The 25,094-nt window shown below is 44.7% G+C and overlaps 2 protein-coding genes and 1 long non-coding RNA gene across 3 annotated transcripts; 1 reads left to right on the top strand and 2 right to left on the bottom strand.

Annotated features, from left to right (window-relative positions):
* Positions 1–1,873: 1,873 nt before the first annotated feature.
* On the bottom strand, positions 1,874–6,746 carry shbg (sex hormone-binding globulin). Its single transcript, XM_053343014.1, has 8 exons — positions 6,489–6,746; positions 5,536–5,633; positions 4,934–5,123; positions 4,500–4,661; positions 3,224–3,380; positions 2,892–3,028; positions 2,488–2,689; positions 1,874–2,319 (listed from the first exon to the last, which is right to left on the bottom strand). Exons 1-8 carry the CDS (start codon positions 6,588–6,590, stop codon positions 2,186–2,188), a joined length of 1,182 nt encoding a protein of 393 aa, XP_053198989.1. The 5' UTR covers positions 6,591–6,746; the 3' UTR covers positions 1,874–2,185.
* Positions 6,747–6,926: 180 nt separating this feature from the next.
* Positions 6,927–25,094, top strand: LOC128383755 (uncharacterized). The gene is made up of 3 exons (XR_008323963.1): positions 6,927–7,078; positions 7,275–7,326; positions 25,064–25,094. It is a non-coding gene; the product is annotated as an uncharacterized LOC128383755 (long non-coding RNA).
* On the bottom strand, positions 8,355–23,338 carry zbtb4 (zinc finger and BTB domain containing 4). The gene is made up of 2 exons (XM_053343344.1): positions 23,226–23,338; positions 8,355–17,092 (listed from the first exon to the last, which is right to left on the bottom strand). The coding sequence occupies exon 2, from the start codon at positions 17,074–17,076 to the stop codon at positions 11,545–11,547; it is 5,532 nt and encodes a 1,843-aa protein (XP_053199319.1). The 5' UTR covers positions 17,077–17,092; positions 23,226–23,338; the 3' UTR covers positions 8,355–11,544.

The following is a 25,094-nucleotide window of genomic DNA, read 5'->3' as shown; positions in this document are numbered from 1 at the left end:
GAACTAGAAAAGTTCCTTTCTTCATTTTACACCCTTTCAAACATTTAGTGGTTATTATTTTGTTATTCATCTAAAAAAAATGGTTTCTGTCATTTCTATGTTGTTATATTTCACTCTATATATATTATTGTGTGATTTTAACATGTTTTATTAAATAAACAAATGAAATAAACAAATAATAATCAAGTGTATCGACACAATTGAACAAATCAGCGCCACTGTTGTTTTCATGGTGTTTTTGATGAAAAGGAAAATAAACATACGCTACTTATTAGAATAGATCTTATTTTCTTTTTTGTGTGTGCTAATTTCACATTCATAGAACAATTAGTCTAAGGCCCCTCCTGCTTGCGTGTAAAGATCCCCTCCGGACATGTTTTAACTTCATGACATGCTTTTTTTTGGTATGCATTTATAATTTCTCCTAGGTATTTGGGATGAGTAGAACCTGGTCAGCACAAAAACTGTACTGCCTTTGAGCAAGTAGTTTTTGGAGAGAGAAAAAAGTCCTCATATGGCGAGAATGAGTTTATTTTACTGTATAATACAATACATTCACCATAAAATGAATTTCATTACATTTATATCTTCCCTTTGCACAAACGATAATAAAGCCCCAATGTCCTCAAACTAGCACTTCCTGATAAGCAGTGTAGCAGCTTGTTACTATTGCTTGAATTACTCAAATGTTTATAGCATATCAAACTACAAATGTTACTGAACATAAATAAACAAGTTTCAAAACCATAACATTTGATTAGGTTTTGTACCTTGTCCACTTCTGTCTGATGCTGTTGATTGACTCAGCCAAGATGCCTGCCATCTCCTTTTTTACACTAATAATGCATTGTGGTTTTGTGACCACTGGGTGGCACAAAAAGTGTGCACGAACGAGGTCAATGGGTCAAAGTTAAGCAGAATGAAGTATAAAGCCCAGAAAAGTATATAAATAATCTACTTTAAATAATAATTTGTTTCTATTATGTTTTTTCCACAAACAAGTTCAGTTATCTTTGTTAAAATCCTTAAAGTTACACTCTTCTCTCTCATTGAAAATTCCAGTCTATGAATATGCAAAAATGTTCATTTCATGGATACCTTTAACAGGATTGGCTTTTCAGACTATTTGTGGAAAACATAGTTTAATTTGTGCTGCTCCCTTTGAACTTTTATGTTCTTCTGTGTGTTATTGATTGGTTGTTCATATTGTGTCTGTGCTCCCTGGTTTGAAGTTGTTTTGTAATATGTGATATGTTTAATACATTTTTTGAGAAAAAACAAAAAAATGGTTATGGTTGTATAATAAGATGTTATCATACATCCATGCCCTACACTTGTATTTTTAACACAGAAAATGAGTCAATACAAGAATAAATTTAAGCTGTACAATTGTTAAATGTCTTTCCATCCACAAGGTTGTATCTAAAACCATGCATAATCTTACTAATTTTTGAAACAAAAAAAAAAATCACAAAAAACAGTAAAATGTAGTGATGTTCGGCCATCTATTCTTTTCTATCCTTTCTCAGCTCAGGGAATGACACATGTAGGCTACATGCAATTGATTTTGACTTAATGAATATTAAATGAAGAGAAAAAAGTAGATCAGATTTTCCTGCAATGTGGCGGTTTTGCTTGCTCCTGCTCATGTTTTATTGATTTGATGGCATCATACGCATATGACTCTAACATTACCTTCAAAAATCCACTAGATGGAGCAAAAACCATGTCTTAAATCTCTCTCTTTCAGTCTATGCCCTGTCTGGTGTTTATCATTAGTGTTCAGACAGGTTATTTGAATCTCGTCAAAAAGCTATTACCCTTTATATTGCATTAAACACAGCAATAAAATTCATAATGACGGAAAGACATATTAAAGGCAATCCTATTCTATTCATAAAACATATTGTTGCACGCACCAAAGTCAGAAAATCACTCAGCTATTCTGTTGTATAGTGGGAGAGACATTTATTAAACATTAATATTTTATTGTAAATTCTTCACATTTTAGAGGGTAACTGATACAAATACCACATTAGCAACATAATGTGTTTTAGAAGCCTGCACAATTCAGTCTCTATTCTTTACATACTTTGCATTTTTATGTCATTTTGACCTAGAAGCAAAATAATAAATGTACCGACTGCCAAATAGTTCACATATAGTATATGCAGACTTCACTCGTTTATGCTGGACAGCTGTGAGAGGAGATTGACATGCGTTTGAGAGCTAAATCCAGGTCCAAATCCTTCCGTTGGACCTGGATCTTCTCCAGACAGCCTGTCAAGAACTGGGAGCCGATGTTGTCCTCGCCTTCACCTGCAAAATGAACCAGAGGAAGAAGAAAACACAAGTGACCTCAACTGGTGATGTGTCCTTGTTCTATGTGACTGTAATGTTGGAACTTAAACTTAAAGATGTCCCACAATTTTTCAAGACTGTATAAATCATTTTTAAGCACTGTAGATCACTGCTGTTTAATCTCACCTAGGAGACCACCAAAGGCAATATGACCCTCTCTCCATGTGGCCAAATAACCAGGGTGGCTCTCTTGATTGACAGGCATTATCTGAGTGGTCTTTGATTCATCTTGAATCAAGTGTATAAAATCTTTCTGCCAGCTTAGCACCAGTCTCTTGAAAGTGTTTGTGATACTGACTTCACCATCTCTGTAGTTGAATGTAACCTCCTGAAAATTCAAGAAAGAAACAGAAGAGACCTGAATCTGTTGATAAAGTTTGATAAATGTGTGTATTTATGATGGGCATAACATGAAGCAAATGTTCATGTTAGCCATGTAGTGCACTCTTGCGGTGCCATAAGCAGTTTTAAACAGATGCTAAGTATTATTTTCAAATTCAGTTTGACTCATATCTGATTTATGTGCATACCTTTGTGTTATTATTGGCCACTAAAGTGAACAGCAACCCTTGCCCAGGAGCCCTGATGCTCAAAATGGTCCCATCCAGCTGACTGAAATCTCCCCACAATTCAATATACATCCCATTCAATTCCTCCATGGGGAAAACTGCAAAGGGATAAAAGCATAATTAATTAACAAGTTAACATGTTAACAATCAAGTAAAAAGCACTCTTACTACTCCTACTCCACGTACTTGTCCATGAGCGTATAGGGGCATAATATTATTATCCAAGATGTATTAAATAACGGCATGTCTGCCCTTACCCATCACTCGTATAATCAGGTGCTCCATATTCCTACCTGAGGTGTTGAAAATGGCCAATCCAGTGCCAGGGAAGAAGCTGCCAGGTTGGATGTTTTGAAAGCAGGGCCAGAATTCGTCCACGTCTGCCTCCCAGGGGAGGCTGACGTTCAGCCAGCTGCCTCCCCGTACACAGCCGTCCATGTGTGGCACAAACTGCAGCGAAGAAGGGAACAATGCATTTAGTGGAGTGAACTGCAAACAGGAAGAGCTCGCACCTGTGATTGGTTCAGAAATGTTCGAGATGTTGTTTATGCTTCTGTGAACTTGTGCAAAATGGTATTTACTTTGGCACCAAGTTGTAGGCAACATGATACCATCTGAAAATGAGTGCAATAAACAAGGAAAACATGACAGAAACATGTACATATACATGAAAAGACAGACAAAGAGATTTTTTTAAAAACATATATACATATTGTTACAGTTCCATTATCATCTGCTTAAAGGGAAAATGCACCCACAAGCTCCTTCAACATACCAGAACACCTGACTGGTAGAAAACTAACAAACTAGTAATCTTTGGGACCATTTTATGGTTTTATGTCTAACTTATTAACAAGAATAATGACCAAATACAAGCAGATATGTTTTATACCAGTCCCTCAAGATGAATAACCTGCTTTTCAGACTCATAATTCAGAGTTGATATTTAATAATCATGCAGGGAAAAGTCCAAAACAGAAGACGCAAAGATACTGACCTCTCCACTGACAGTACAGCCTCGATTAACCATAATGCAATGCACCAGATTCGTGCTGATGTAATTTTAGCCTTTCATCAAAATGAACATTACCATTACTGCTGCTCTCTCCACCTCTCTACTTGTACTGGCCAACAAGCTCATGTTTGTGGTGGTTTCAGTCATTCTGGGAAATGTAGGAAATAATTGTTTAAAAGGGCTCTCCAGCAATTTAGCAGTGCGCCTCCATAAAGCGAGGCACTCAAAAGAGATTAGACAGCAGAAACAAAATATCCTGACTGTAAGTCTTTAGTATGAGTCATTTTCCAAAACCACTACATTTCCCATAATGCACCAGGATCATTTACTAGATCCTCGATGCTCACCTTCCAAACCCCCAATTTGAAATGACATCGCCAGGCTTAAAAATGTAAAACGCTCCCTCCAGAGCGGCAGAGATGATGACTCAATGGCTAAACTGAACTTCACATTTTGGTGGAGTGCCCCTTTAAATCTGAGGCAACCGTAGAGGAAGCAGGCTGATGAAATGTGGAGCCAATCATCACAAGATGCATTGAACACACAAGCTGTACCTGAACAACCATCTTCTCCTTGTCGATCAGGAGCCCGCCGAGGGCCAGTCGGAGTTCACCTGCAATGACCTCCTCCATGTCTTTGGACATCAGGCTCACCACTAGCCCATTGGAGCCGTCCACCTCTAAAATTACAAAATTCCCATCGTTGCTCACCTCCAGCTTGGTGGCATCAGAAGCACAAGAAACACAAGATGAATTCAGACCTAATGTTCCTGCTTTGTGATACAATTTAATCAATTTGCAATATTATGAAGTACATTTAGTGTATTTAATGTAAGAAAATGATCCATCCACAACTGTAAGGCTACTTGTTTCCAGTACAAAAAAATCTTGTTTCAACACCCTATTCCAATGATGTAGTCTATTTCAAGATGTTGTCACCTGATTTACTTTAAATATGTGACAGGGGATCAACTGCACTGGAAACTCACTGTGTGCCATTTCCCGTCATTGAGCTTGGGGCCACCTGCTGCACTGACAAGCATGTCTTGTCTGCTGATCTGCATCTGAGGTCTTCCGTCTTTTAGTGACAAAACAAACCAGTCCTTCCCTTTTTTGGTGTCCCCATAGAACACTACACCTTCTGGGTCATACGTCCGCAGCTGAAATGACGACTTAATGCTGCAAATAGAATAGTTCTGAATTAAAATGGGAAAGAAGACAATTAATTTTGTTCACTTTTTCTAGGGTTTCTTTTTAAATACTAATGCAAGCCAACAGTGTATCAAGCCTAGGTTAACTGACAGTGAAGGGAAGGGTAGTGATTGTTCTCCGGGCCTGCAGTTGGAGAAAACCCATCAAATTGAGCCTTAATATTTATGTTATTAAAAATTAAAAGTCCTAATTATGTCCCTCACTAAGAGTTACCAGCTTCCTCATATTCTCCTGTAGTGTACCTGTACTGAAAGTTTTTGTGTCTTGTTTAAGGTTTCATCCAGGAGCCTATTTTGCCTCTATGACGGGAGATTTTCAGTGACCATTTGATCTGAAACCTTCACAACGCAGTGGTTTTGCTACTGCTGACTGAGCCTACCTCCTGACCTCAGTGAGGTTAACTGTTATGTCGATCAGCGGCCTCCAGATGTCTCTGTCCTGTCCGAGGTTGAAGATGGCCCCGCCTGATATTTCTTTCTGGGAGACATAGGGTTCATCATTATTTCAGCGGTTAATTTGGCACTTGTCACATCCATCAAACTCTTCTTTTTTGTTTGTTTTTAGTGGTATTTTTCTTATAAAATATCTTGATTGATGAAAGACTCAAATCCCATTAAACTCTGTGATAAATATTGTTAAATTGCTAATTAATTATACCATTGATAGTGTGGTTTACTTACATTCTTAAGATTGAATTAAGACCTAAATCAATTACACATCATTAAAAAAGAGAGTCATGCTGCATCCAGCTACAGTATATCCATTAATATTGACTGAATAATGTCAATATCAAACCTAATACAAACATCAATCTTGATAGGAAAAAAATATTAAGTGAAGTGAAAACAGATGTTGACACTGACTTCCACAAAAAGACAAATTCCCAAGTCAAAATATTTATTTATTTATTAGGGAATGCTGGGATATCCCTTTTTAACCGGCACCTGAATTGCATACAGTATGAGTTGATCCAGTCATATTTATATATAAAACACAGAATAAACATTACACTTTTTAAAGTACTGCAGAAGCTCCGAGTCAGATATTTCCTACTACTTATGAACTGTGTGACCTTTTCCTAATTTTACCATATCACATAGTCACAGGAACCATTTATACTTGTAACTCAATTAAAGCTACAAAATGTCCAGAGATAATTTATAAGCCATGTTTATCTTAGAGTTTCCACTCTTTTTAGGTCTTTTTTAAAATTTGGCTCATAGTTTCTCTTTCTGCTATCAGATAGAGCTTAATAAGAGCATTTTAAGACACTTTTGTCCCCTATTCACTCCAGGCATTATGATCCTTAAGTTACATGCCATGTGAACATACCTTATCCCGTCTGTTCTCCTGCCCCTCGGCTCCCCACCCCAGCAGAATGAGGCTCGAAGTGAGCAGCAGTCCACCTGACATTGCTTTCCAAAACATGGCCATCCTTCAAGTGCATTCACCCACTCAGGCCTCCCAGTGTGAAGTCTCCTGAGCCCTTGGGTGGTCTGCTGACTCCAAGCTACCCTGAGGTGTTGGGACAAGGAGTGGAGAAGCTCTTTAGACAGTAGGTGAAGAAACTATGTGTGCTGGCACACTGTCCTGGGTTCCACACAGGGCAAATATGCCCTGGTCAGCGCAGGTTATCGATCACCAGGAGAGAGCACTTGATGGCTGGGTGTTTGTGACTAACAGTATGTTTGCGAAAATGTAGGTGGATGAAAAAACACAAGAGTGGGCAGCAGCTAAACAGCATGGGGGAAGAGTGAAGGGCAGAAAAAAGTTGTCGCTGTTGTTGTTGAGCGACTGTCATAATAGTAATAATAATTTGGATTTTAACACAGAAATGGAAAGAAGTGTACATTTCCATTTTCAATCTGTCAATCCCTTGAGTTTGGGGTGATTCATGTAGCATGGACACAGCTGCAGGCTGGGTGAGTGACCTTAGCCAGACCACTGGTGTGTGTTTACCTATTACACAGGAACCTTGATTCACCACTGCTGACCATGACTCAGTGTGTGTTTGTGTGTTGGAGTGTAGAGTGAAAGGGAGAGAGATGAGAAGGCAACTGTGGTTCAAGTAACAAAACTCTTCTTTTCTTTTCTGCTGGCTGCATTCCTGTGTTACAGCCTCCTTCCTGGAAGGCTGTGATAACTGGGAAGTACTGGGAAAAGCATGCACGTAGGCACGCACGCACGCAGACACACCACACGCACGCACACACACACACACACACACACACACACACAGTATAAGTATTATTCATCTGGTGAGGGTTTAGAAGTTAATCTATAAATGTCAAATTACATTAAAACATAAAACCATAATGACTCTCCTCATGTGTACACTCACAGTTTGATGTACGTCTATTTACTGTCATTGAGTATATGCATTTGCAGCAGTCATATCAATATGTCACATTTTCAACACTGTCATTGTTAATGTTAATCCTGAGACCCCCCCACCCCCCACCCCTCACCCCCATTACAATAAGTCAAAATGTCTGCTGTAAAAAAGACTTATTAACTGATTTGGTGCTTTGTTATCCTGGAAAACTATCAATTATTTGCAGGAGAGCACAGTGACTTTAAGTCACAACCATCCCCAAGGCCATGAATGCACATTTTTTAAAATTAGCGCTTACTTTTTTTTTGTAAATCTAATAAATTTCTAAGATCTTGTCGCTCATATCCATAAATTCATCTGTGACATCATAAGTTGAGAGTAAAAATATGAGCAAGTCACCAAACTGACTTTTCCTGTTTAAGCCACCGGGTGTCACTAGTGGGAAAGTGCTTATTAAAGCTTCTGGTTCACATGTCAACAACAAACTTTAAGTACTTTCATTGTGTTTTTATGGTTTGATTGAGAAAAAGCATGTGTGTGCTGTGGATAAAAGTACTTCACAAAGAAACACAATGGAGCTAAAACATCAAAGATACCTAAAAACTTTTAGAAGGGGACACAGAGAAGATTTTGAAAGAATGCACAATATAAGTCAATTGCATCAGTATCATACACAATGAAAAAAAGTCCAAAGGATCTAAGAAATGTGTCCGCTTTTACTGATTCACATAATGTTAGATGCACATGAAACACAACCAATGTGACATCAGGCATCCGCCAACTTTAACCACATGGTTCATATTAAGATCTCTGGATCGAAGATTAATAGGGACATCATTAAAAAAAAAAACATGAGACCAGACTAGAGCTTATTTCATTGGGTCATCAGGTTAATACTTTATTTTGTTTGATTGCAGCAAAGAGAAAGAAAGGGAGACAGAAACAAGGGGAGAGAGAGACAGAGAGAGAGAGAGCGAGAGGGAGGGAGAGAGAGAGAACAAGAAGAATGTTGGAAAAGGAGACTACAGACTTTGGGAGAGCTGTGGCTACAAGCCTTTGTATCAAATCTAAAGACAAAGTCATCAGGCAACATTAAAACATCTTTTAAAAATAACATTAACATATTTTGTGGGCTCTATATGGCACAGTATTATCCTAGACATGTACACGATACCAAAACAGTTTAGCCACACCTCTACATCTATGAACAGCTTCATAGCAAACAAAGCCATGAGATCTATCTCCAAATCATATTGTCATTTCTCAAGAAAACGTTTGTTTACTAATCAAATTTCTTATGCCATAACAAGGCACCTTAACAGTTGAAATCTGGCAGATCCACATCTTACTATAGATAATTGTTTTAAATATCAAAGCAGAGGCACATTCATTTAAACTAAAACATACAGTAAATAGTTGTATATTACCACCAGATTCCAGTCCAGTCACTACAATACGTCGATTTGCATGCTTTTGGTCTGTATGATAACCGTGATGGCAAACTATGGCATAAGAAATGGTCCAAAAACACAAACATGTCCATCTACAGGAATGGCTTGACATAGTGTATTGGAGACAGCAAGGCTTTTTTACACTGAAACTAACCCACAGAAAAGTGTCAAAGAACAAAAATAATAACAGGTGGCCCGTATACTGCCAAGGGATATGCTGCTTAGGCAGATTTATTTTGGTTTTCTTATTCACACAGTCACTCGCTCTCATACACACAGCACGTACGCACACACGCCAAAGGCTTGTAACCACACCCAAGGGGATGCCTGTGCACCCCTGCAGTCAGTCACGCTGTGTTTTTACACTTCTGCTCGGACCAAAAGGCGCCTCAGTACCATCACAAAAACACACACACATACGCACACACACAGACACACACATGTGCACACAGACTGACACATATGTACTTCATTCGTAGGAGATGCAGTGCGCGAGTGTATGCTTGAGGGAGGGAGGGAGAACTGAGCAGCTCCCAAGTAGTGACTGTGAGGCTTAAAATGTGGCGGCAAGTTCTGTGGATTTTTTCCAAACTGTGGTCTATGATTAATAAAAAAAATATTAACAGAGATATGGAAGATTAAGAGGCCAGAAAATATAGAAGGAAACAGAAACAAAAGCTGTGCGCACAATGCCAGATTTGCTGAGGATATAAACGGTTAGGAAGCAAGTGTTGCTCATGCTTTGTGGATACAGAACCCAAGTTTACTGACATGTTCCTAGGACTACTGTATATATGCATACCAGACGTTATACGGTTCTTTAACAGGTTATTTGTGTCAAAACAGAAACAAAAAGGAACTGAAACCAACTCTACCATTAATGCAGCTGTACTTCATTAACCTCATGACTAAATTTACATTCATGTTTTTAAGTTTACTCCCCCTTTTTTCACTGAAGCCACTTCCATCTGGTAAGAGGGCTAAACAACATAAACAACAACATAGTTGAACAAAACAAACATATAGAGATAACACATAACAACAAAGCCCGAGGAGGGCATCCGGGGATTTCTGGCCACCTCTCTGGCTGCTAAACACAGCCTTTTTCTACCTCTTTGCAAATGACACAGGGAAGGAATGGAAATAGTTCGGGCCATTTCCAATCTTCTCTCAGCTGTTGAGAGGGATGTTTTTGTCCCCAAAGTCCTTTCTGTAGAGGGTTCTGACTCAGAGACCTACAGTTTTGTGCCCATATATTTCTTTCCCTATCCAGAATTAACTCAATTCCCTGAATCCATTTTTATTTTTCCTTCCTTGCTGTCACTTTCTTCTTCCTGGCTTAGGAAACTGAAGCCTTTTCCTCCTCTAATCAAAGAGGAAAAAGCTACTTAAAATGAAGGCTGACTGGTTTTTATTCTTTTTCCTTTCTCATGTGAAGGAAATGAGATGAAGAACGGAAGTGCAATGGTCTACCAGCCTGCAATCCTTACCCAGTGGCCAGCTACATATCCAAAGCAGCTACAAGTGTCCCCTTTAAGTGACCACTACTTCTCTATTTTGTGCACATAAGGTATAAACTATAGTGAATGCTATACAGATCCTACAGTGTCATCTGGCCACAAAGTCGCCAGGTTAGTCGAGACATTAGAAGCTCAGATGATCTGTCATTGTCATAGACTTGTGTCTAGCTATAGCTTTGACTTCTTAATGATTTGGATATGAGGAATCGCTTCTAAATGCACTTCTACACACTGACCTACAGTAGGTATTCCAACTAGAGCAGGAATGCTGTGTGCGTCTCACACGGAATGATCTTAGCCATTCATGCACATACCTCACCATTCAAAGCACACACACACACTCACATATACACACACAGTATAACACACATACACACACACACACACACACTCACTTTCACCCATATGCAGTAACACCTGCATATGCCCACCTCTGCATGCACAAATCCTTACATACTGTGCATATACATGCTCATATATAACCTTCATGGACAGCTTGACAACAGGATATGCCTGTATTCTCATTCGCTCATACAAACACACACACACAGGTTTTGAGTTGCTTAATGCTCCACCTCCAACTGTGTCGAGTAAGGACTCTCATCCCTTATCCTTGCCCACACAAACCTTCCCAGAAGAGCGTTTATCCTCATTATGGGGCGACTATAAAGGGAAGCAGACTGAACTAATTTTTCACACAACACACACCCTGTTAGCAGTTCTTATTCTTATATTATAGATAATATAATGGGTCAGAGAGGACGATTAATCAAGCTCTAGATCTACGACACACTACAGCAAAACAGGAGACATGGAGAAAGGTGAGCGGAGAGTAAAGAGAGGGGAGTAATGATACGTCACTATAATATCAGCCTTTCCTCCCCGTTTCTTTGCTCCTTCTCCTCCCTTCACACCCTCTCCTGATTAAATGCCTAGCTCTGATCTCTACTGAATAAAAGAGAGGCAGGGGTACTGTGCAAGTGTACTCAGTGACCCAGTGATCACACACCCCTCCCGCTCCCATCCTAAACAGGCCAGGCCGTCCCCTTTAAAATATATATTCCTTGTAGTGCTTCTGGGTCCTATGGTTTGCCGCTGCTGCTGTCTCGCTTCTTGCCGCTGCTGCTGCTGCTGCTGTAGAGGCTGGGATTGGCCACGAGGGGATGAGGCGCTGCGCCCATGTAGGGCCCAGCAGCGGCTGCGTAGTTGAAGATGGCGGGGAGGAAGGGCAAAGGCTCCACTTTGTCCCCTCCAGGTGCCATCATATTCAGAGCCACAGGAAGAGCCGCCAGGTTATAGGGGTAGGCCAAAAGCTGGGGTCCATAGAGCAGCTGGTAAGGGTCTGGATAGAATGGCAGCTTGGCCAAGTCCCCGCCATTAGGGACCATCACCTTTCCCAGCGGGCTGAAGGGATGAGCTCCAGCAGGATAGGAGGACATGAGCAGGTTTTCCTCCTGCTTCTTACCAGAGTGATAACTGTCCGGCACAAGAAGGGGTAGGGGATAGTCCTGGGCAGGGAAACCCACTGGTGTGGCCTCCCCCTGCTGAGGATCTCTGGAAGAAACAATGTCCTGGTGCTCTGGCTCAGGTGGTTGTGGGGCTCGGGGGAGAAGCAGAGCGTGGGCAGAGGGGCGGTCACCGACACCAGCTGCTCCAGTGGGCAGTGTGAGTCTGTCAAGTCCTTGTGAACTGGAGTGAACCTGGCGGTTGGCTTGAGCTAAGAGTCCAATAGTTGTGGGGGACCGGCAGGGGGACTTAGGAGTGTGCCTGTGTGAGGAAGGACCATTCATAGTGGTTTGAGTGGGGATATGCTGGGGGGACGGCACAGGGCTCAAGGGCTCCTCTTTGGGGACCAACAGAGCAATCTGGTCCTCAGGGGCATGTGCAACTCTACTCATTTGTTGAGCCCTCTCAATCTCTTTTTCTCTCTCTTTTGCCATTTCTTTGTCCCTCTCCCTTTCTCTCTGTCTCTCGAGCTCCCTCTCCTTCTCTCTTTGCCTCTCTATCTCCCTCTCTCTCGCCAGTATAGAGGACATGGTCAGGTCTTGTGCTTCGTTGGGAGAGGGGCTCCTGGACAGGGATGGAACTCTGAGATCTTGGACCAGAGGTGGTTCCTCATAACCTGCATGTAGAAATACACCACTCCCACCCTGCCTCTCCCTGTCCATAATGACCCCATCCCGTTTCATGAATCCCCCCTCAGAGCTGGGAACTGTTGTCATGGAAACAGGAGGAGCAGAAGTGGTTATTCTGGTCTGTGATGTCATGGGCATATTTGGAGAGGTGTTGGTGGATGCCAGTATGTGCACAGGGCTGGGTATTCTGTGGATCTGGCTGTCTAAGTTCTTTTTGCTGGGGGTGCGGTAGTCCAGACATTCAGGTCCATTCATGACTAACACACTCTGGAGAGTAGAGGGTGCGGCAGGCGTGAATTCGGGTTTAGTGGGTGTAAGGTTAACTGGGGTTTCTGATGGAGGGTCTGCAATTTTTTGGCTCGGCTCTCTCTCAGGAGCTGGATGTGTGAGCTCTGTCAGTTCAGGTTTGTCACTGGATTCTGACATCTGATGTTCATCTGTCGGTTCACTGAGATGGTCCTCATGCTGCTGTGATGCCAAACAGTCGCTGGGCGGGTCTGGTGTTGAATAACTAATAACCGAAACAGACAGAGCACTGGGAACCTGTCCATTTTCAGTCTGTAGGTCTCTGCTAACAGTCTTAACAACTGTCTCTGCTGTTTTTTGCTCTGAGTCTTTATCTTCTTTTTCTCTCTCTGGGGAACTGCTTAACTCATGGCGTCGGATATGGCGGGTTAGTGCTGAAGACGTCTTGCACACCTTATGACACTGTGGACAGGTGTGCCGTGATAATGCTCTCCTGCTCAGGCGACTTGGACTAGAATTTCTCCCTAGTAGGCCCACTTTTTCTTCATCATACTTTGCTATCTCTGGCACAGATTTGACCCCGACCCCTTCCACTTGTTCACCATGGGCCACTTTAGGGGGCACAGAGGGTGCCTCAGTAGGCTTGGGATGCTGGGCTCTCTGGTGATCTTCCAATTTATCCCTTGAAGGGAAAGTGGCTCGGCAGAAGAGGCATACAAACTCCAGCAGATGGCTTAGCTCGTGTTTGTCTCGCTTCCTGGGGCTTGAGAACCAGCGGCCACATGTACCACACTCTGCTGCATTCCCATTAGTCCACGGCCGCCTCTTTATTCCCGTAGGAGCCACTGAGGTAGACAGAGGAGGCTTTGGAGAGTGCAGAGGAGGGGTGGAAACCTCATGACAGGCCTCCTTAACATGTTTTTCTGCTTCTTTGTTTTTGTCCTTTAAAGGGGCACAGAGATATTTTTTCTTTTTCCCCTCCCCCTTTTCAGTGTTGGCTTTAGACAGTCGTCCAGCCTCCTCAATCTTCCCATCTTCTTCCTCATCTTGTGATTTCTCTGTCTCTTTATTCACACGGTTTTTAAGCCTCTCTGCTCTCCTCTTCAGTCGGATGGAGCGCTTGTACTTCAGTTTTCTCTGCCAGCTCTTGACCCTCTGCAGATGTGCTTGGGCCTTTCTCTTAGGCTTGTACGAATAGTAAGGCCGCCATAAATTGTCCTCTGTGTCATGGTCACTTTCTTGTTCACGCACCTGTCGTCGGAAGTAGTACTCCCTCACTTCATCAGGAGATTTGGAGCTCTTTTTCCCAACCTCGTCCTCCTCCTCCTCCTCCTCTTCTTCCTCCTCCTCCTCCTCATCCTCCTCCTCCTCACAATCTACTTCTTTGTCATCAGTCTCTGCTTCCATGCTGGCTCTGTGGTGAACGCGGTGTTTATGGTGATGGTGGTGGGAGTGAGAGTGGCGGAGTTCCTTGGCTTCCCGCACAGACGATGCTTCGCTTCTCTTGTTTTTTGGGGGGGAAAGGCCTTTGTCTCTCCTAAGGTCTGTCTCGGAGATGCTACGTTTTACTATGGCTTCCTCACCAATACGTACAGTAATCTGGCACAGTGGCCCTGCCTCTTTGACCTGTGACCCTACAGATGTTGAGAGCTGCTTTGAGTTGGAGATGTCACTCTTGCCATGGGACCTGCGTGATTTGTGAAATGATCTGCTTGTCTCTGCATCTTGTCTACCTCTTGAGCCCTCCTCTGTTGTATCTGAACTGTCTCTGGATCTCTTTTTGTGGTTGTCTGAACTGTCTCTTTGTTTTTTGATTGACCTGGGAATGCCCTTATGTGAAGTCTGACTGCTGCTGGTTTCAGAGGACAAGCTGTTCATTGGGCTTTTCTCACTTCCGGAGGAGACCTGGTTGCTATGCACAATGACGGAGGATGACACTGCTGTTCCATGAACTATGACAGAGGGTTTTGTATGGCCATATGTTATCACAGACGGCATGCTTGTGTCTGTGCCACTCCCAGTCTTGGGAGTTTTGGTTTTGCTGCTACTAGACATTTTGAAGCTGCCACTGCTTCTACCCTGCTCTAACTCATTGGCCTCACTTTCATGTTTTCGAACTTGGGGCACGTCTGTTTGGGGGAGGGGTAGTGGGGAATGGTCCCTGTGCTCAGAAGCCCCAGAAACAGGGAAGCCATCAGGGAAGGCATCTGGGTCAGGCTTTACACTCTGAGGGTGGGACCCACTGATGAGGCTTTGTAGGTCTTCAGGTCCCAGACCACAGCCCAGGCCAGGCAGTGAAACGGAAGGTGTTTCATTCGGCGGCATAAGCAGGCAATTATGCAAACTGTCACTGTATGTCTTGTAGGGTCTCTTCTGGGAGCGCATGGGGAGAAGACGGTAAAGCTTGAGGGCATTAGCCTTCTGCTTATAACCCCCATTAGCTGTCTTTTCACTGGAGATGAGGCTGGGGTTAATGCCGTGAATGGCCTTCTGGTGTGTTTTGAGATTGTAGTAGGTAGCGAAGGCATCCCAGCAGAAGATACACTGGTAGCGCCGTTCTCCCGTGTGCCACACCTCGTGCTTTGTGCGGTACTCAGCCAGGGCAAAGACCTTGTCGCAAAAATGGCATGGATATTTGCGGCGCCACGAGTGCACATTTGAGTGACGCTTGAGGCTGGATAGGGTCATGTAGGAACGCTCACACACAGAGCAGAAGTAAATGACATTGCCATCTACCACCTTCACAAAATGGTTCTCATCACTTGCCAGTAGCTCTGTGGCTGCTGCATCATCACCTTGGATACGTGCCAGTAGGCTCCGTGCTTTCTTCCCTGGCCGCGCCTTACTGATGTCTGTTTCTCCCACAATCATCCCCCCCTCCACTCTCACCTCACCCTCCTCCAGCGGCTCCTCCTTTGGCTGCACACTGAGAGAAGGAGGGCTGTTGGAGGGCAGGCCTGGCACCCTGCAGGAGGCCTCGTGGGATTGCAGTCTCTTGCTGTGGATGAAGACTTTGCCACAGAAACGGCAGCTGAGGGCGCGGCTGCCACGATGCAGCCGCATGTGGACCGTTAGCGAGGAGGCTGAGCTGAAGAGTCGATGGCACACCCCGCAAATCAGCTCGGGCTTTAGGCTGTCAGTAGGGGAGTAAGAGGACGAATGAGGGGGGGCAGTGAGACCCTCAGATGGGGGAGGAGGAGGTGGTGGTAGCGGGGGAGGGAGGTGGAGGGTGGGTGGGTGGAGACTTGGTCCATGTGGGCTTCCCACCTTCCCAGCTGGTCTTCCTGTTATTTTCTCTCTCCTCTCTGCATCCCCGCCTCTCTGATAGGCCGATGTGCCCAGACTGAAGAGGATCTGGGCAGTTTGAGAGGGCGAGGCTGTACCGTTGGTCACCCTGTGCCTTTCTTCCCATCCATCACCACCATAACAGCCCCCTAAAGACCCACTGGAGGATCTTGGGGGCGACTTGTGAAACTGAGTCTCTGGATTGAGTTTGGAGCACTTGAGAGGAGGCGGGGATTTAATATCCTTCCTGATAAGTGCATGAACAGTCATGGGAGATGAGGAGGAGGAGGGTGAAGAGGACGGAGAGCTGTCGTGCCTCTGGGCCTTAAAAGGTCTGTGCTTTACGTCCATGGTAGCATCCAGTTTCCACAGTGACCCCTCATCTGAGCTCTTAGAGGATGGTCGTCGCCGGTGGGGGGAAGGGGAGGACGAAGAGGAGCTACGACAGTGGTTTGGAGATGTCAGAGAGGCTGGCAGGGGTCCAGCACTAAGTGGGAAGCTTAGGGTGATTTTTGCATTTTTAGGTCCATCAGCCATGTCCTCCAGCCTGTCCTCCATTATGGCCTCTCCCCGGCCTCCATGCCTTTTACCCTTCATCTCAAGCTGCTCAGCTTCCCCTTCCTCCTCCTCTTCCTCAGGCTGAGAGGCCACTCCAAGACAGCGGACTGGTTTACGTAGCCCTTTGATCTTGTTTGAGCTGCAGAAATTGACAGGAGTTTGTAATGGTGAGAAGGCCCTGAATGGCTGAAGAGTGTCTCGAGCCACTAATGACAGCAGCGGGGAAGACAAAGTTGACAACTGCTGACTCTGGTGGCACGTGGTGTCCTTAGTTGCAGTATGTGTGAGGTTGCAGAGTGTAGTTATCCCAGCAGCCAGGTGTTGTTCACTCAGACGTGGCTGAATAAGGCCCGCATGGAGGGGGTCCCACACCTTCTCACCGGACACCATGACCAGCCCCCGAAATCTGAAAGAGAAATCAGAAAGGACGAATCAGCATTATGAATAACAAAAGATAAAAGTACGACACGCACATTTACATCAACACAAAAGTAAAAAATTAACATTACACTCAGAGCTTTTGCAGTAGCAGTCCATGACGCTCATGGAACACTTTAGAGAAACTGAGGAGAAAACTAAATGCCCCAGCAATGCTGAACTCTAACAGCTCAGCCAGGAATGGTGAGTGAACGGAGGGAGAGGGTAGGGGGAAGGAATGAATCTGCGGCAGTGCTGGTTTAGATTTCAGCGTGCCACAGCCAAGCCTTCAGAAAGGCATTCCAGAGATCCATCTCTCTCTCGGCTGTGACACAACGTTCCCTATGCCTAATTGGAAGGCGTTCAGATTTAATCAAGATTTCCTCAGAATAGTGTGTTGACTTAGATCCATGGCCCTAATGCACGTAAAAATAGTCCCACTCTCTTGCTATTTGAGCAAGAGCCTTGTTAGCCATTCCTGGCAGTGGCTAGTGTTTGCTGGGCATGACTCTAACCATTTATTTGTGAAGGCAAAGGCAGGAGGCAAGGAAAGAGGGGAAGAGGAGAAGGGAGGGAGATTGCATGCATGTGCACAGAGAAGGGGTGTTTTTCCGCCCTCTGCATCCGGTACAATCTCAGCTAAGCTGTAGGAGATGAGCGACAGGCTATTCTCATTTCCATTCTAATTCAACTGCCATGGTAGCGGATGCAGTCGTCCTGCAATTTCTCCGTACATATTACAGCTGCAGTATCACATGCGATAGGCAATTTTCTGTTATTACTTATTTAAAATGGGGCTATTTATTTGGGTCTGCAGATTGGTGGGGAGAATGGAGACAGTATAAGGCCATAATGATGTGACGAGAAGAAAAATCCTCAGTCATGCTTTTCTGCCTGCGTTTTCAAGCAGCAAGGCAGCCAGGAAGGCAGGCCGCTGTAAAATTCCACAGGCAGCCCTGAACAGGCAGAAACTAGGTCAGCACTGTTATTGCAGAGGGAAGAGGAGGGAGAGAGAGAAAGAGAGAGAGAGAGAGAGGGTGAGGATGAGGGAGGCTGAAAGGGTGATAGAATAAGGGAGAGAGAGAAAGAGAGTGAGGGTTAGTGAGAGAGCAAGAGACAGAAAAGAGAGAGGAAGAGGAGGGAGGGGGGAGGAGGGGGGGATTTGAAACAGGAACAGTCAGACACACTGCACCGTCAGACAGACAGGAGCCCAGGCAAACACTAACACACATAAGAACAACCAGCACACATGCAAACACACAACCACGGACGTACACTCAGACAAACAAACATGCATGTGTACACAGTACTGTACATACACGCATACATGCCCGCAGGCAAGAAACACAGGCATAAACAAAGTAGTTCGACATGGATGGGCCCACCTGCAAATGACATCAAAACCAACATATAAAAAGCTGAGATTGAGGGTACAGGTGAAATTAAGTGTAGTGAAAAGAAAGAAAAAGGAGGCCAGAAGTGTCTGTTGATGACGTACTTAGTGCAGGCAGTGACACATACTGTTGGGTGCACTGGGACAACCAGTTCATGACAACCTGTGGCTAAAAACAAAGATGCAGAATCCTGTCTCGCCAGGCTTGCAATATTTTGCCGCTCTGTATTGAAAGAGGCCTTCATTGTCACTCACATTTGCTGAGCGATAGATGTTGTGCAGGAAATCCCTTATGGCAAGCGCCAGCCTGCTACAAGTGGGCGGACACACTGAGAGACAGTGCTAAGGCTAAAAATTTCACCATCTCATCTGATGCTTGCGCCGCGGACAGGAAAATGCGTATGACACCCCCTCGCTATTTTTCTTTATCTCCCTGTGACGCACACAGCTGCTGCAAAAGCAGAGACTGCACGACACGCTGGCTGACTGTGACAGGCAGCTTTAAACACGCTTTTAATGCGCTGGATTTAATCATATACAAACAGAAGTGTGCGCACTAACACATAGGACATGCAGAAATAAAAACACTTGTACCTCTTTCTTATTTGCTTAGATGTGTGGATGCACACATACGTCCTTTCCTATAACTCATAGACAAATAAATGTGACCATGAATGTGGCAAGGACCCTAAAGCAAAATCTAAATAAACAACAACCCTGTTCCCACACCTCTCTGCAACAGGATGTTCTGCGCAAACAAACATGTTGGTTGGCCTAAGAAGTGTTCATCTACTTACGCTTGTGGCACTAGAAAACCGCACAGCGTGAACAGGTGCTCAGCTGGTGCAGGACAAATTACTAACTAGACTCAAGTAAACACAAAACATACTATACCAAACGCATTGGCTTTCATATAACGACTCCTCAGTGACAAGCAAGGGGAACAGAGGCATACTTTTAGCCATGCACTGATTCAATTTGTATTCCATATCGAATGACAAATGTGAGACAAAAGTAAACACTGTCTGCTTTTGATTCTGGGAATTTTGCTCTTTTGAAAGTTAAATCTTTAGAAATTGTACTAACTTGCATATTAGTTTCCCTTTCTCTGCACGGTTTCCCTTTTGAAACTAATCAACAGTGGATAATCTTCAGATTTGATCATCTTAACATAGTGACTGCTTGAATTTTTGGGATCCGTTCAAAACAGCAGAAGTTTTACTATTTAACTTTGAGACACTTTTTCCATTTCCATCTGAAAAACAGGGATGACTTTTACGGCCTTAGAAACCATTAGTTCGTAATCCACTGAATTTAAATGGACAATCAGCCACTAGGAGCATCACTGCTAATGTGGCCTTGCATAACATAAGGCAGGACGGCAGAGGAGTTTGGCTGATATGCCAGCTCAAGGCCATGAACCAGCCGTTGAGCAATCTGTTTATTCCACATTGAAACTGGTACTTGTGCTGGCAAACAAATAACCATTAAGATTAAACAGCAAAGCTTTTCCCCCCCCCCAATCTTCCATATCAAAGAAAAACCCTGAAAAATCTATCCCTAAATTTGTCGATATGATGCAGTTGTTTTAAAAACAAATGCATGCAACCAACTCTTTATTTGGCTCTGAAGTAAACAATTTGCTCCTATCCTAATTGAGGATTAAAGTTCTGATCATGGCAAATTACATTTTTAATACTCTTTTAGTGCCACTTAATTTGCTTTCACATTTTGATATGATTGTAAACAGCTGACATTTGTACTGATGCTTGAGTCCAGCTAAGTTAATTCTGCTTTGCCTGTACTCTTGGCATCAATGGATAAATCCAGTTGATTACAACTTGCGTCTAATTTTCATAATTTTGTCCCTCGTTTCTATCAGTTATAATATAATTGTCCTCACTAAAGTAATTGCTGACATCTGGGAACACGGGGATGTCGCCACAGAAAAAATCAGATGGAAGCAAAAAAAAGCACGAGTGGTCAGACGGCAGGTTGTAAACGAGCAACAGTTTAGCTACATTATCTAAATCACTTGATTTTGGCAGCAAACACAACAGCGAGCACACCTGAAATGTGCAGGATTGCAGGAGTTGCACAGGAAACCAGGGTGTGTGTGTGTGTTTGCCCACAGCTACGAGAAGCAGTGCAAATCAAAAACTGAGCCAGGAAGTTGTTCTGTACACTGTGGGGATAGGACAGGTTGGGTAATTATTTTATTGTTGGCCTTTGTTTTTTTTCTCTTCTAAATAAGTTTGACCCGTCTGACCACCTGACTGCTTGGGTTTCCTCTTATTGCACTTATTTTTAGTGATGTCATCGTGTTTCCAGATCTCAGTAATTTACATGGTGAGTGCAAAATTATTAGAACAGCGGAATGATGGCCAAAAAAATATGAAATTAAAGTTGTGATGAATCAGAATTAACTGTTGACTGTATGTTTTACAGTGATATGCCATCACTGTGTGCGAGGGGTTATGGAGAGTGCCTGTGGGGCGGAATGTGGGGGGCCTCGGTGTTCCAGCCGGTGAGCCAGCGGCGAGGAGCATGTGGGAAGAGGAAGGTGTCGGTTGAGCTTTCTCCCCAGCGAGGGGCAGCCAGAGGGGCCCAACTATCAGAGCAGCAGTTGGTCTGTGAGGAGGAGGGTGTGTGTGTGTGTGTGTGTGTGTGTGGGTAGGTGGGTGGGTGGGATGGGGGGCATCGTTAGCAAGAACCGCTACTGAACTCTCCACAACCCCCCGGCCAAGAGAGCGTGTAGGAGCCAGCCAGATGGGATAGAGGGAAGGAGGGAGGAGGTGAGGGGAAGGGAGGTTGGTATGGGTCGGGGAGTGGTTGAGCGGAGGTGGTAGCGGTGGCTGTGGTGGTGTGTGCGGGGGAGGTAGGGGTAACTTCAAACACATCTCTCCCATGTTCACATTTCATGGTTTCCTTGTCTTTCAGATCCCCCTCAGCGTGACTGACTGCATGCCCCTCGTCCCCTGCCCCCCCCCTCCCTCCCCACGTGTAAACTGTCGTATCGTGGTGTTTTCGCATGCCGCTCCACGCACCAGCGAACCTGCCCATGTCTAAAACGCCATACTCTCCACGGTCTGTTAGCTCTCAGCCCAGCACGTAATTCCCATAATTCTGCTCGCTGCAACAGAATCACGGGAGGCATTAGGAAACAGTAAGGCCAAAAAAAGTAACCCAAGAGAGCAGTAACACTACACCAGTGACCTTTTTGAGGTAATTTCCCCCAAAATCATTTTCAATTTCACGCGCAACCCTTATTGAAGTTGGTGTGAAAGCCCCATTGGAGTTCTCAGCCTGAAACAACTGAGAAACATTTGAGTATTAGCACAGAGCCAGAGTGGTACGCTACAGCGGTCACCACATACTGCAAGGTGACAAAATGAAGCGCTGCACCAGTTTCCTGAACACACAGCAACATCCTTTGAGTTCGAGGCTTATAGAGAAACTGCTGAATGTAAACAAGGCCGAGAGCCAAGATGACTTGGTGAGAGTTGCACGATAGCAGAAAAAAAAAGGCCCAAACGCAAACATAAGCGGACGTGATTTATCTTATGTGTGGCCTAAACGCAGAGGAGCAACTATAAGAGCTTCAAGAGACCGGGTCTGCTATGACAACATCATCTGTGTGACACCACGGAGCAACAAGAAAGTACACTTCCTACTGTCTGACCTATGACCCCTACCCCCGTGGCACTGTGGATCATATTTTCCATACATTGAGCACAGGGGCTTGGCTTGGCATCCATGGAAACCAGGAATGTGGAGTAGTTGGCAGCAGATGCTCTGCTGTTTTGGAAAAAAAAAAAAAAAAGTACAGCTTAGGGCAGCAACAACAGGGTTGGTGACATCAATGTGCCCTCTGCAGCTCTATGAGAGGCAACCTCCAGCAAAACAACAGGCTGGTAAAATGGAGGACAAACTGGGCGGCCCAAAACCGAAATAAGAGACAGAACCGGTCGGTGGAACTAGAGGTGTTTTCCATCACCTACATTCAAGTTTCCCCCCCCCCTCCCCTTCAAAATCACTTCTTCTAATGTTGTTAATAAGTTGATGGACAGGGGTCGTGGACTGGCCCACCATGTTAAGACCCCAACAACAAAGCACACATCATGTTTAACGCCTGTTCTGACGTGTGCTGGCCACCCCTCCACCTCCTCCTCAACCCCCCCCCCCCCCCCCCCAAACCCCCCGCCGTCCCCTTCTCCGCGTCTGCGATGAATCACAGACACCACGAGAGGCTTTGATAAATTAAAAGTTTCATCACAATCTCAAAACGAGTCATCGCTCTTGAAAAAGAACTGCGTGGTGCGCCAGCGACAGAGGGGAGGATGAGGGAGACGAGGCCTGTTATTGGCACACGCACACACACACACACGCACACACACACATATACACACACACACACACACACGCACACAGACAGACCCAGCTCAGGCACACACACACACATACACACACACACATAAATATGCTTCCACAAACACACACCAGACTGCATAAACACACTAACACGCACGCACACACACTAACACTCACGCCCCAAACACACGCACGGTTAAAATAAAAACCTTTTCCTCCTCTTCAAGCGCGGAGCAACCACCGCTACAGCAGCGGAGTGAAGCAGAAAAACAAGCAGGAAAACAACAAAATTTCAGTCTCTCTTCCCCTCTTATTCTCTGTCTGTCTCTCAGGAAGGCAAGCATACAAGAGAACGTACCTCGGAAAACCTCCTGCTGCATCTCTGCTGCGATGTGTTCTCTCCCCTCACACTCCCTCTCTCCCTCTCTCTCTCTCTCTCTCTCTCTCTCTCCCTCTCCCCCTTGGTCTGTGTATGCGCACGTCTGAGTGTGTGTGTGTGAGAGGCAGAGCAAGAGAGAGAGAGAGGCAGAGAGAGAGAGAGAGGCAGGGAGAGGCGGCGCACACACATACACACACACACACATACAGGCAGCAGTGTGTGAAGACAGAGGGCAGGAGCGATTCTCACACTCGAACTTGCTCGCTCTCCCCCTTTTTCTTGCTCTCTCTCTCTCTCTCTCACTCCAGTTTTTGCCTCTGACACACGATTCTTAGTGTTTTTGCTCTTTTTTTTTCCAGCAAGTGAATCTCCCCCCCCCCCTCCTCACCACCTCCCCACCACCACCTCTGCACCCCCCTCAGCCAACTCTCCCCCCCCCCCCCCCCCCACCCCCCACCCCACTGAATCCAATCTTCTTTTTATTTGGAAGTGTTGTTCCCTCTCTCCTCTCTCCCTCTCTCTCTCTCTCTACACACACACACACACACATACACACATACGCACGCACACACACACACACACACTACTTTATATACACAAAGCCCAGTGATAGGGAGAGGGAGGGAGAGGCAGAGGGAGACAGAGTGGGAGAGCAAGCAAGCAAGAGGACGCCATTTAAGCAGTTTGTTACGAGCACTGCAAGTCCCCAAAATGGCTGAAAACAAACAGGAACCACGCCAACTCAAAAAACCTGGGCACAAGGACGGACGGACAGGCAGACAGTGAGGGGAGCGAGAGGAGCGTGAGCGAGGAGAGACAGCGGGAAAGTGAGACAGAGTGAGAGGACAAAACTGGCGGCATAGTCAAATGGCGGATGGGAGCACTCAGTGAAACAAGTGAAGTTGAGGGAAAAATGGAGGCATTAAAGGGGTACTCCGGCGGCTGAGTGCTGTACTTTGATAAAGTCGGAGTAGCAGAGGCGAGAGACGGGTGGAAAAAAAGAATGGTGCAAATCGATACAGCGCAGGCAGAGATATCCAGACTAGGCCGTGTTCAGGCCCACTTTTTCAACTTGAATGAGGCCGGTTTGCAGACACAGTTGGATGCCAATGTCCAGTCTACTTGGGAAAAAAAAAAAGTTAAACCCCGGCTTTACTTTTGCAAATGCAGGGTCTTCTGGCAAGGCAATGCATTAGCCGATCGCATAAGTTCAAAAGCACTCTCCTGATATATGAGTTGAAAATGTGAGCGCTGGTTTTCTACCGTTTAGTCGACGCAATGAAATATAAGTAAAATCCTGCCTTACAGTACTATAACTTTGCAGTGGTTTGGCATCTGTTAACCTTCACTTAGCCCTGGAAGGTTATCACGATAACAATCATCTTATCCTCCATTGCGACGCTCGGTGGATAAACAGTAGAATTGCCCCCCCCCACGCCCCCTTTTGTATTACATAGTAATCAAACTGAAACGCTCGCTTGCTCGTATTTGATCTTGTATTGGCTTACATAGCGCTTTGCCACATGGCGTCTGCAAAACATGACACCGGAAAAGGTTGGGCCAGGTTCAACTTTTTATGTCAAACATAAACAACTTCTTTTATTTTTTTTCCTCTTTCTTCCCTAAAGCACTCTGCATTGGCCTGGTGCGGTTGCCGCTCACATTGAAATGAATGAGTAGTTTTCATGCGGAGCTGTTGTCGTCCTGAGCGTTGTCTTTGTTTCTTCGCTTTGCAACGTGATATCTGCAAGTAAAATCTGATCCAGGTTCAATTTTTATGCCAAACAACCCTGTGTTTTTCTTCTTTTTTTTTCCAGGCGAGAGAGGGAGTTGGCTGAAGCACTCTGC

This window comes from Scomber japonicus, chromosome 22 (genome assembly GCF_027409825.1).
Source record: "Scomber japonicus isolate fScoJap1 chromosome 22, fScoJap1.pri, whole genome shotgun sequence".
Classification (NCBI taxonomy): Eukaryota; Metazoa; Chordata; class Actinopteri; order Scombriformes; family Scombridae; genus Scomber; species Scomber japonicus.
The sequence above is the reverse complement of the archived record's forward strand: the minus strand, read 5'-3'. Positions and strand labels throughout refer to the sequence as shown.